At 49.5% G+C, this 12,040-nt stretch overlaps 4 protein-coding genes across 4 annotated transcripts; all 4 read left to right on the forward strand.

Annotated features, from left to right (window-relative positions):
- The first annotated feature begins 182 nt into the window (after window positions 1-182).
- LOC113403242 (histone H3) lies at window positions 183-702 on the forward strand. Its single transcript, XM_026643710.2, has one exon. It carries the CDS (start codon window positions 267-269, stop codon window positions 675-677), a length of 411 nt encoding a protein of 136 aa, XP_026499495.1. The 5' UTR covers window positions 183-266; the 3' UTR covers window positions 678-702.
- Window positions 703-1,418: 716 nt separating this feature from the next.
- On the forward strand, window positions 1,419-1,840 carry LOC113403243 (histone H4). The gene has a single exon (XM_064219782.1). It carries the CDS (start codon window positions 1,529-1,531, stop codon window positions 1,838-1,840), a length of 312 nt encoding a protein of 103 aa, XP_064075852.1. The 5' UTR covers window positions 1,419-1,528.
- Window positions 1,841-3,077: 1,237 nt separating this feature from the next.
- On the forward strand, window positions 3,078-4,155 carry LOC135194363 (histone H1B-like). Its single transcript, XM_064219767.1, has one exon. The coding sequence runs from the start codon at window positions 3,078-3,080 to the stop codon at window positions 3,870-3,872; it is 795 nt and encodes a 264-aa protein (XP_064075837.1). The 3' UTR covers window positions 3,873-4,155.
- A 772-nt stretch (window positions 4,156-4,927) lies between these two features.
- Window positions 4,928-5,375, forward strand: LOC135194371 (histone H2A). The gene has a single exon (XM_064219776.1). It carries the CDS (start codon window positions 5,001-5,003, stop codon window positions 5,373-5,375), a length of 375 nt encoding a protein of 124 aa, XP_064075846.1. The 5' UTR covers window positions 4,928-5,000.
- The last annotated feature ends 6,665 nt before the right edge of the window (window positions 5,376-12,040 follow it).

Raw genomic sequence — 12,040 nt, forward strand, 5'->3', positions numbered from 1 at the left:
ACAACTCAAACATGAATTTTTCGCATCGATCAGTGAACGCGTGAGAGAGAACGTGCATAGCTTAGAGAGAGAGAGAGACGGATATATCGAATCGTCATCGCGGCGGTCCCTCTAGCCGTAGTAGAACTCGTATATAAGCTAACGTTCCTTTACAAAAATTTTAATCCGTCGACTACGTTCCCTTCGTGCGGACGTGTCTAGAGACGTCTCTAAGTTTGTCATAATAAATTTTCGTTTCGTGCGTGTTCGTTCATTCATCGTCAAGGATGGCTCGTACTAAGCAGACGGCCCGAAAATCTACCGGTGGTAAGGCACCGCGCAAGCAGCTCGCCACCAAGGCGGCTCGCAAGAGCGCTCCTGCCACGGGAGGTGTGAAGAAACCTCATCGTTACAGACCCGGTACGGTCGCCCTTCGTGAGATCCGTCGTTACCAGAAGAGCACTGAGCTTCTGATCCGCAAACTGCCATTCCAGCGTCTCGTTCGTGAGATCGCTCAAGACTTCAAGACCGATCTCCGTTTCCAGAGTTCCGCCGTAATGGCCCTGCAGGAAGCAAGCGAAGCTTATCTCGTCGGTCTCTTCGAAGACACGAACCTGTGCGCTATCCACGCTAAGCGTGTGACGATCATGCCTAAGGATATTCAATTGGCGCGCAGGATCCGAGGAGAACGTGCCTAATTGCGTCTGCGTCGTCGTCGTCGCAGTCTCATTTGCACAATTCTACGTATAGAAAAAAATAAATAATAATAATATACGCAGTATCATATGCAGATAGACTGCAAGTAAACATATTCAAAAAGGCCCTTTTCAGGGCCGCATATATATCTAAAAACAAAGAAAAAAAAATTTTTTTTTTTTTTTTCGTCGTCCGTTTCAAACGTAACAAAGTCGTCACGAAAAACCTACTCACAAATAACAATAATTATTTTTATATCAAAATTATCATAAACACGTTACACATAATTCGAAATATCAATACGCACATACGTAAACGTTGTGTATTTTATACTATTATTGTAAATAAATATGTATATTTCAATCGAATACGAGAACGTGAGAGGTGAGTGTATGTGTGATTACATATATTATTACGATCTTATGACGATATATTGATCGTTAAGAGCATAATTGTAAATATTAAATATTATTGCAAAGATATCAATTTTGAAGAACACAAAAATATCTCACACCCCCCCCCCCCCCCCCCCATTCTCCCGATAAACAAGACACATACATGAACTCCCCCCTAACCCCATCCCCTCGGCCGCCATCCCTACCATAGCTTTTTCGACTGCACGCTGTCTCTCTCAGTCTTTCTCTTTCTATCTAATGGCACTTAGATATCGCCATCTCTTTCGCACACGGAGCGAACGCACGCATACGTGTGTAGTTAGTCGAGCGCTTATATATCAGTCGAGCGTAGAACGACGAGACTACCATAAAGTGATCGTCTCTGATCGACAGCGGACGGATTTCTGTACGTCTTTCTTTGCCGTTCAGATTAAACAAGACAAACCGAAGACAAGAAAATGACCGGTCGCGGTAAAGGTGGAAAGGGTCTGGGGAAAGGAGGCGCGAAGCGACACAGGAAAGTGCTCCGTGATAACATCCAAGGTATCACGAAACCGGCCATCCGTCGTCTCGCACGCAGAGGCGGTGTGAAACGTATATCCGGTCTGATATACGAAGAGACTCGCGGTGTCCTCAAAGTGTTCCTCGAGAACGTAATCCGCGACGCCGTCACCTACACCGAGCACGCGAAGAGGAAGACCGTCACCGCCATGGACGTAGTGTACGCCCTGAAACGTCAGGGACGTACTCTGTACGGTTTCGGCGGTTAAAATGTTTTCGATGTTTTTTTTTTGTAATTAAATCAAAAATTTACAAATACAATACTGCGAAAACTAAATATAAAAAAGGCCCTTTTCAGGGCCGCATATGGATCTGTTTATATATACAAAAATGCTCGTTTCAATCGATCAATGACGTCTTTTCATAATATATATAATACAATACAATGAGTAAGAAAATTGTTATTAAATGAAATATAATATAAATAAACGATTATTGTTCATTATAATTATTAGTATATACAACGGATACGTTCGTATCTCATCGTTAACATAGAATAGACTCTACCATGTATCTCAATGAGTGCGTACAATCGATGCAAATATATTTATATTTACAATACGAATGTATAGATATGAAAAATTATATACTTTAAATGTTTTTATATATGATAAAACGTCCACGTCCACGTCGACGTCGTTCTCTCGGCTCTACTTCACGCGCTACGAACGCGCCGCGAACCTTATATCATACGCCGCGAAGAAGCTCGGCGTCACGTAAATGTACACGGTTACTGTAGATTATTTTTATTGTTTAAACTATCTTTCGAAACTCTTATTAATTATCTATCGTAATAGATTATATATTAATATTATTCGATACGAATTCGCATATCAGACTACGTTTTCTCGTGCTTCGTATGCCGACTCGCATAGTAGCGTGTTTTACGAACGTCGACTTGCAACACGCTAAAATTGTTAGTAAATTATCGAATAAGAGTTGCGCTTTTATACATTATCAGTGAGGTATCTTCGCTTTCAATCTGTCGTTAGAACGAAACGTTTAAAACGATTTTAATAGAATAAAATAACTTTTAAACGAGGCTCGAGGTACGCGTCTAGAACTATAACGAATTTAAACGCGATTCGTACTCATCTTCGTCGAACTATGCTACGAATTCGGCTTTCGAACGATCGATAGGTTCAAGAGGTATCTTTTTATGTAATAGAACGTTCAAAAAATACTTTACATTATATAAATATCGTATTCGAAATGATACCTGTTAGTGAAAAGTTTTAAGCGTTCGTACGAGAAATTGTCTAGCGACATCGCGGTTCTCCTTACGGTATTGCTCGGACTCCACTTACCACTAGCGACCTCTCCGCCGCGTCGACACTCTCTATCTCTCTCTCTCGTTTAGTTTATTGAACGTAATATACATACGTATATCGTGCATCACGTTTATTAGTTTTTGTGAATTGAGTTAATATAAAAAATAAAATAAAAATGGCCGACACAGCTGTAGCGACCGAAGCCCCAGCACCGGCGACCCCTGCGAAGAAACCGAAGGCGTCCGCGGCCGCCGCCGGTGGCGCCGCCGCGAAGAAACCTAAGGCGAAACCGACTCATCCTAAAACATCGGAAATGGTGAACAGCGCCATCAAAGAGTTGAAGGAACGTAGCGGTTCTTCGCTTCAGGCGATCAAGAAATACATCGCGGCTCAATACAAAGTCGATTCTGAGAAATTGGCACCGTTCATTAGAAAGTATCTCAAGAGCGCCGTCGAATCGGGCGCACTCATACAGACGAAGGGCAAGGGCGCATCGGGTTCGTTCAAACTAGAGTCGAAATCGTCCGCTTCGAAGAAACCGGCGGGTGCCGGAGTCGGAGGCGCGTCCGGCGGCAAGGCCGCATCTTCGGCCGCTTCGGGTAAGTCGAAAAAGGCGGCTTCTTCCGCTCCAGTCGGCGGCAAGGGCGGCGCCGCGGGCAAGAAAGCGGCCGCCGGCGGTGCGTCCTCCGGTGCGGCGGCGGCGGCGGCGTCGTCGCCGTCCAAATCGAAAGCGAAGGCGACGATAAAGGATAAAAAAGCTGCAGCCGCTAAAAAGAAACCGGCACCCGCTAAGAAGGCCGTCGCGGCGGCCGCTCCTTCGAAGGCGAAGGGCGCCGCATCGAAGGCGAAGAAGACCGCGAAACCGCCGACTAAGAAACCTAAAGCGCCGAAACCTAAGAAGGCCGCCGCCGCTACGCCGAAGTCGAAACCGGCAGCCAAGAAGGCCGCCTCAGCCGCCGCTAAAAAGTAAGCCGCATGCAGCCGCCGCAGCGGTGATAATAACGATGACATCTTTCAAAAGTATCATCAAAAAAAAAAAACCAAAACAAAAACAACAACACCAACATCATCGACGACATACATTCGTCCAATCCGATCGCTTCGACGAAGACGAATAAGACGACGGCGACGAACACTGTGACGATGACGATGCAAGCGTGTGCGGCGCGTAAATCGCACGACAAAAAGCCCTTTTCAGGGCTAACATAAGTTTCATAATAAACGAATATATTCGTCGTCGTGCGTTAATTTTTCTTTTTTACAATGCTACGACGACGAATAAAATGAGTTAAAGTTTCGAACGATACGACGAATAATTTCTAAATTTATAAAAAGCGTAGGTATATCGGAATATATTACAAAAATATATATATACACACACATATATAATAAAGAAATAATAATAATAAAATTATACGAAAGTATCCACATACCTTTATCATAGAGAGAATAGCACAATTTTATTTCTTTTCTTTTTTTTTTTTTTTTCTTTTTTTTTTCATTTCAGAAACATACAAACAAAACAAAAAAAAAAAAAAAAAAACAAACATACATACATACATACATACAAACAAACAAACAAACTGACTGACCTACCGATCTTTGTCATTATCGCACACGAAACACTAAAAGGACACGCGACCCGCGCGCCCGACTAATTTCACTTTAATAATATTATTTTTTATTTCATTCCTTCCTTTCTTTATTACAAAAAAAATAATATATATATATATAATTTTTACTTCATTTTTCTATTCGCATTCGAATTCCGACACCCCCCGTCCCGCCCCGCCCGACTGCCCGACTCTCCCGAAACTCGACATCATTCATCGTCGTAATCTTAATACTATACTGTATACACTAATAAGAAACAGAAATTTAACAATTTACAATTTCAATACAATCAAACAGAGTCAGAGTCTCTCTCGATACCACCGCACCGATTGACGTGACTACGTCTCGAGTATATAAAAAGCTGACGGACTACCTTGAGTGTTTTACTGTTCACCGCGCTCTCGAGCCGTACGCACGCGTACCGCTCTCTCTCTCTCTCATATTTATATTTGCGTTGCTAATTTTTCATTAATTCTCTATAATCATGTCCGGTCGCGGTAAAGGAGGCAAAGTCAAGGGGAAGGCAAAGTCGCGTTCGAACCGTGCCGGTCTACAGTTTCCGGTAGGACGTATACACAGACTGCTCAGGAAGGGTAACTACGCAGAGCGCGTCGGTGCCGGTGCACCCGTGTATCTCGCGGCCGTCATGGAATACCTAGCCGCTGAAGTACTCGAGTTGGCCGGCAACGCCGCCCGCGACAACAAGAAGACCAGGATCATACCGAGACATCTACAGTTGGCGATCCGTAACGACGAGGAGCTGAACAAGTTACTCTCGGGCGTGACTATCGCACAAGGTGGAGTCCTACCTAACATCCAAGCCGTACTTCTACCCAAGAAGACCGAGAAGAAGGCTTAAACACACCGCGTGTAGTGTGACGATGAGACACGGTCGTCGTCGACGTCGTCGTCGTCATCGTCGAATTTATAAAATTTTGATGACGATACATGCGAACGATCGTACGACCTCGTTCTTCATCGTGTTGTGACGATTAAAAAGGCCCTTTTCAGGGCCACAAAATATATCTTATATACATAGAAAAATGTTAAGTTTCCTAAGCGATTATGACGTCTTTATTCTAATATTATTAGATATTTTACAACACACACACTGCTACTGCTACTATTAAACGCGCGATCATACAACTCCGACGACGATATAATAGATATGAAATGAAATTATTTTATTATATATTTATTTATTTACGATAATTATTACTAATTACTAATATTTCGATTCATATGAATCGAATCATTCATAATAATAATGTAACAACAACAGTAGTAGTCGTCTATATAGAGACATGATATATATATATATATATATATATATATATATATATATAATATTATTTATGGTTAGTAATAAATAATATTTGTCTATAATTATTATATTATTATTATTATTTTTTTTTTTTTTTGTGGTTATTTATTATATTTTCTAATAACGAGCGACTCGTATACCAATCGGAACGACTCTGATGATCGGGGGTGATGAGGCAGGGGAGTGCGAGGTACCGAATAACACACAAACTTACCTCCTCCCCTCCCCGCCCCTCCCCCTCTCGTACTAAGCGCGACGATCGTTTCTGATTGGTCGATAGAGTTCTGCGTCTGTATGCCGCACCGTATGCGCGAACGCTACGCGTGCCGCGCGGGCCTTATTTAAACAAAATCCGAGAGTTCGAAGCGGTATGTCAGTCTTGGTTTAGCAGCCGAGCAGTGCACTACACTACTCAGCTCTGACCCGAGACTTTTTCCTGTAATAACAGTGTGCCTTGGCGCGCTGCTTGTTACAACCGCGTTAATTCGCGGCGGAATACCAAATCATACCGAGCTTTCGCTCAGTACATAGTTAGCCGTTGCTCGCTAACGACCCCTCACGGGATCCGCAGCATGAGCCGGCCGACTAGCGCTGAGCCCAAATCTGGACCTGTAATGGGTCCAGAGGAGGACTCAGACGTAGCAATCTTCAGACGAGAATTTCGCAGGACGCACTCCAGGTCGCCAACGACGAGCGAAAGGAGAGACCGGTCGCGGTCACACCATCGCGTCGTCCGACCGGTCACCGGCCCCCACCACTCGCCGTCCCTGCAGGTGGACCTCTCCCGAGGTCGCAGCCAGCAGTCGAGCAGCGAGGACGAGAGCGGGAGCACCGCAGCGCCGCCCACTACAACCCCGGACATGCCAACACGTAGCGTTGTTGTGCAAGTCAAGCCAGCGCCGGAACATCTGGCAAGTATGCGTGTAACGCAACCCAAACCCACCTGCTCTCTTTCTGTGCACAGCATGGAGATCGACGTGCAACCCAACGCGCTCAGGAGGAGCCACTCCACGTCGTCCGAAGAGGACGCCACGGAGCTGAAGAGAAGGTGTCCAGAGGCAAGACCCATGGACTACGCCAGTGCGCTCCGCGCAAAGGCGCAGGTCCAAGAAAAGGAGCCCGCCACCAGGCCAGTGAAGGCCACCGCTACAGCAAGCGTAGAGAAGCCTACCGCCAAAAATCCGGCTGCAAAAAAGCCGAGATACCCACCACTCGTGGTGGAGAGTCTCCCGAATTGGGCACACCACTTCCGTGTGCTCAAGCAAAAACTCGGACGACCCCCGAGCGCACGCCCATACCAAAAAGGAGTGCGTTTCTCGCCAACCTCCGAGGAGGAGTACCGCATCATACAGCGGTACCTCACAACATTAGAAAGAGAGGAGAACGTCTCATGGTTCTCCTACTCATTACCGGCTGAAAAGAGCCTGAAAGTAGCCATCAGAGGGCTACCATACAACACCACGGCCGAAGAGGTCGAAGAAGAGCTGCGCGAACTAGGGTTCGAACCAGAAGTGGTCAAGCAGATCCAGGCCAGGAAAGGCCGCCCAGGGTGCATGTATTTCACCCAATTGAAGAAAACCCCTGGACTGACGCCGGCGATATACGAAGTAACGGAGTTGCTGTGTATGACCGGCATCAAGATAGATGCATGGCGAGGGAAGAAAGGCCCCGCACAATGCCATAGATGCCAGCAGTTCAGACACTCGTCTCACTGCTGCCACCGACCGCCAGCATGCGTCCGATGCGGAGGTGAACACCTCGCAAAGGATTGCGAGCGGAAAAGGGAGGACCCACCGACGTGTGCCAACTGCGGAGGCGCACACACGGCCAACAACACGGCCTGCCCGGTCTACAAAAGGGAGGCCAAACACCGCAGAGCGGGCACCATCGCCCTATCCGCGCCAGCAAAGAAGACTGCGGACGCAGTCTCACCACCTGCACCCGCACCCGCACCTGCACCTGCACCAGAGCCAGCGACCTCGCTCATGGCTCCAGCGAACGCTCCCACAGCTCGAAACTCGAGCACCGGGAAGAAGAAACGACGCCCCAAAAAGAAGAGCAAGGCAAACAAACCTGCTCCGGAGAGCAAGCCCAGTGCGACCACAAAAGTCGCACCTGCGCCTGCACCCACACCTGCACCGGCGCCAGCGCCGGCACATAAACCAGCTGCCACCACCGCGACACACACGCGGTCGAAAGCAACAACCACTGGCAAAGATAAAGAAGTTATCAAAACCGCCATCACAATTCTGCAAGGGGTACTTAGCGCCCTGCTAGAAGACCGTGACCCAGTGCCTGTAATATTACAGGGCATCACCCTCCTGCTCAACCGCAATGAATAACAAACTCCGTGTTATTCACTGGAATGCCAACGGGCTCAGAAACAAGCAACTGCTGTTTCAAACCCTCCTGCAAGAGCAGGACATAGACGTGGCTCTCATATCAGAGACCCACGCCACAGACTCGGATCGACTGAAGTTTGCAAACTACCACACATACCGCAAGGATGAACGCTCGGATGTGAGCAACCAGCCCTTTAGAGGCCTCGCGGTACTTGTCAAGAGGAGAATTGTACACACGCCTATCCAGACTACATCGCTAGGGACGATGTACGCCTTGGGCATCGAAGTGTGCACTGGAGGGACAGCCCTACGCCTCTTCGCCTGCTACAAAGCTCCCAAAGCAAGAATGGATCCTGCAGACATCCGATCATTGCTGGACTCACCAACTCCAACAATCATCGCAGGAGATCTGAACTGCAAGCACACCTCATGGAACTCGACCACCAACACTACGGATGGCAGACGACTCTGCCAAGACGCCGAAAAGAACGGATACACAGTCAGCGGTCCAGAGACCCCGACTCACTACCCGTTCCGATCAATCCTAACACCCGACGTGCTAGACATAGCCGTCCACAGGGGGCTCACACAGAGACTCTCGCAGGAAGTCTTGGCGGACGACATGGGGTCCGACCACCAACCGGTTCTCCTAACACTGCAAGCAACCCTAGCTGCAGCCAGACGACCACCTCGCCGGTGCACCGACTGGACTACCTACAGGGAACATCTGGAGGAGAACACGAGGATGAAACCAGCAACGAACGCAGAGGAGATAGAAGACCTCGCCTTAGACGTCAGAGACACCCTGCGTCACGCCTACGAGGCAGCGACGCACACACAGGAGGTATCACACCGATACCACACCCTACCTGGCCATATAAGGAAGCTTCTATCAAGGAAGAGAGAGCTACGCAAGCTGTGGCAGCGAACCCGCTGCCCCACGCTAAAGCGACAACTCAACCGCCTCAACGATCGAGCCACAGAGTCAGTAAGCGACCACCGATCCCGAACATGGGAGAGCACCATCGAGACTGCAGCAGACGACATGAAGTCACTTCATCGACTCAACCGCAACCTCACCAACTCGAGTGAACCTAGACGTCCACTCCGAGCGAACGATGGAACTCTACGATACCAGACAGCGGATCGCGCTGAGATCTTTGCAGCCACGCTAGAGCAGCAGTTCACACCGAACCCTGCTCGCTACCAGGCACACAGCACAGCAGTCGAAGAACAAGTTCGAGAATACCTGGCAGAACCACTGTCCCCCACCGATGACCCCATAGTCATCACACCGGGACAAGTACTACGGATGACAAGGCGTGCGAACCCACGTAAGGCCCCGGGGTGCGACGGAATCACAAACTCCGCCCTCCGCCACCTACCACCGCGTAGCATAGCCGCGATCACGCGGCTATTTAACGGAATACTCCGCACGGGCCACTTTCCATCTACGTGGAAGCAAGGCCGAGTCATCATGATACCGAAGCCCGGTAAAAACACACTTTTACCGGAGAGCTACAGGCCCATCACACTTCTGCCTACCATCTCGAAAATGTTCGAGAGATTGCTGCTTCAGCACCTACGACCACACATCGAACCTCGGCCGGAACAATTTGGCTTTCGAGCTGGACATTCGACCACGCACCAAATAGCGAGAATACTGCACTACGCCGCAGTGGCACTGAACAAGAGGGAGTTCCCAGTGGCAGTATTCCTCGATATGGAGAAAGCCTTTGACCGAGTATGGCACGAAGGGCTGCTATACAAGCTGGCTCTTCGACCATCCATGCCGAAGCGAATCGTACACATCATAGCGTCATTCCTGGAGAACCGACGCTTCCAAGTCGATGTTGAAGGAGCTCTGTCCACAGAGCGACGGATCACCGCCGGTGTCCCACAGGGAAGCTGCCTATCTCCGGTATGCTATTCCTGCTACACTGACGACATCCCACTGATGGACGGAGCCGTCCTGGCCCTATACGCCGATGACGCGGCGTACATCACCACCTCTATCAAAAGGAAGCAAGCTGCAATACTGATGCAGCTCATGCTATATCAACTTCCCGACTGGTTAGCCAAATGGCGGCTAACCGTCAACGTCGAGAAGACACAGGCGATCGTCTTAGGAAGAGCATCCAACCTACCATCTCCCCTCCGGCTATTCGGAAAGGAGATCCAATGGTCTGACAGGGTCAAGTACCTTGGAGTGACCATCGACCGAAGGATGAATATGAATCATCACGTCGCGAATGTGATCAACTTGGCGCGTGCTACACGTGTCAAACTATATCCAGTGCTGAAATCGCGCCTCCCTCTGCGCGTCAAACTCGGGATCTACAAGCAATACGTGAGATCACGCCTCACGTATGCCGCTCCAGCATGGTACGCACTCACTGGCCCTGCCTCGCGAAAGAAGCTGCAAGCGCAGCAATCTCTCACACTGCGGGCCATCACGAATGCACCACGCTACGTACGGAACACAACAATTGCGAGAGATCTCAAAGTCGAAACCGTCGAGGAATTTACCAGACGCCTAGCCACGAAGATGTTCATGCGTGCCGACCAGTCGGACCACACCCACATCAAGGATATGGCACCGCAGCACGCACGGCCACCTGACGGATGGGCGTACCCGAGAGAGCTCATCAACGATGACGCCCTCAGCGAGAGCCGACCATCGCGTCGCCTCCCGCCCGCTCCTCGACAGAACGTCGACCCAGCTGACACCACGACACACCAGCCCGGAAACAACGACGTCCGCTAACGATGCATCGAACCAGAGGTAGTCCCTACGGGGACTCATCCTACTGGACTCGGCTGCATCCAGGACGCCTACCTGCAGAAAAGCCCATGATCGCTGGTCGCTCGCTGGACCTCCCCGAACGGGGTCTCATCCGGTGCGCTTGATCGAATCATGAGTAATTCTGCAGAACCGGACAGGAGTGTCACACTAGCAGGACGCACTGAAACACCATCAGATCACATTCCAGACCTAAAGACGACGCCAACAACGCCAGGACAACTCACCAAAAGGAACACCACTGACGCAAAACCAGCGCCAGTTCCAACAAATCACCCGGCTCCTACAAAGAGCCGTACCCGACGAACCGGTCTGTACAATAGCGTCTCACCGCGGCCGACCGAAAGGAAATCCCAAGCGGGACTTATCCTGACGGCCCCGACCGCGAGCGAGGCGTCTAGACTACGTTTTCCACCCACGACCGCAGGTCGCTCGCTGGACCTCCCCGAACGGGGTCTCATCCGGTGCGCTTGATCGGATCGTGGGAGTCTACGCGGTCACGGACCAGACTCGCCGAAACAAACCACAACAACACAGAACACCGACAACCCGTCAGAATGCCGAATACCGCTTCTTCTCCACTCTCTCTACTTGCCACCCTCACCCATCTGCAGCCTTCACCGCCAACGATGGAACTTGATCTCAACGAGACACGCATACGCAAACACACACTTGGCAGCAGCAAGATGTCTCCGAACCTTCCTTCTGTACCACGACATCTGTCGTGCGCAGACATTCACAGAGCAGGTCGTTCGCTGGACCTCCCCTTACGGGGTCTCATCCGGTGCGCTTGATCGCTCTGAGAATGTACGGAGGACCAAGAGATGTCTGCAGCACACGCCACTAGGGTACTTCCACTGGAATTACCCGACCTCAACGACCCGTCCGTAGTAACGGGCAAATCACCCGGCTCCTACAAAGAGCCGTACCCGACGAACCGGTCTGTACAATAGCGTCTCACCGCGGCCGACCGAAAGGAAATCCCAAGCGGGACTTATCCTGACGGCCCCGACCGAGAGCGAGGCGTCTAGACTACGTTTTTTCACCCACGACCG

The sequence above is a fragment of the Vanessa tameamea genome, chromosome 29 (assembly GCF_037043105.1).
Source record: "Vanessa tameamea isolate UH-Manoa-2023 chromosome 29, ilVanTame1 primary haplotype, whole genome shotgun sequence".
Classification (NCBI taxonomy): domain Eukaryota; kingdom Metazoa; phylum Arthropoda; class Insecta; order Lepidoptera; family Nymphalidae; genus Vanessa; species Vanessa tameamea.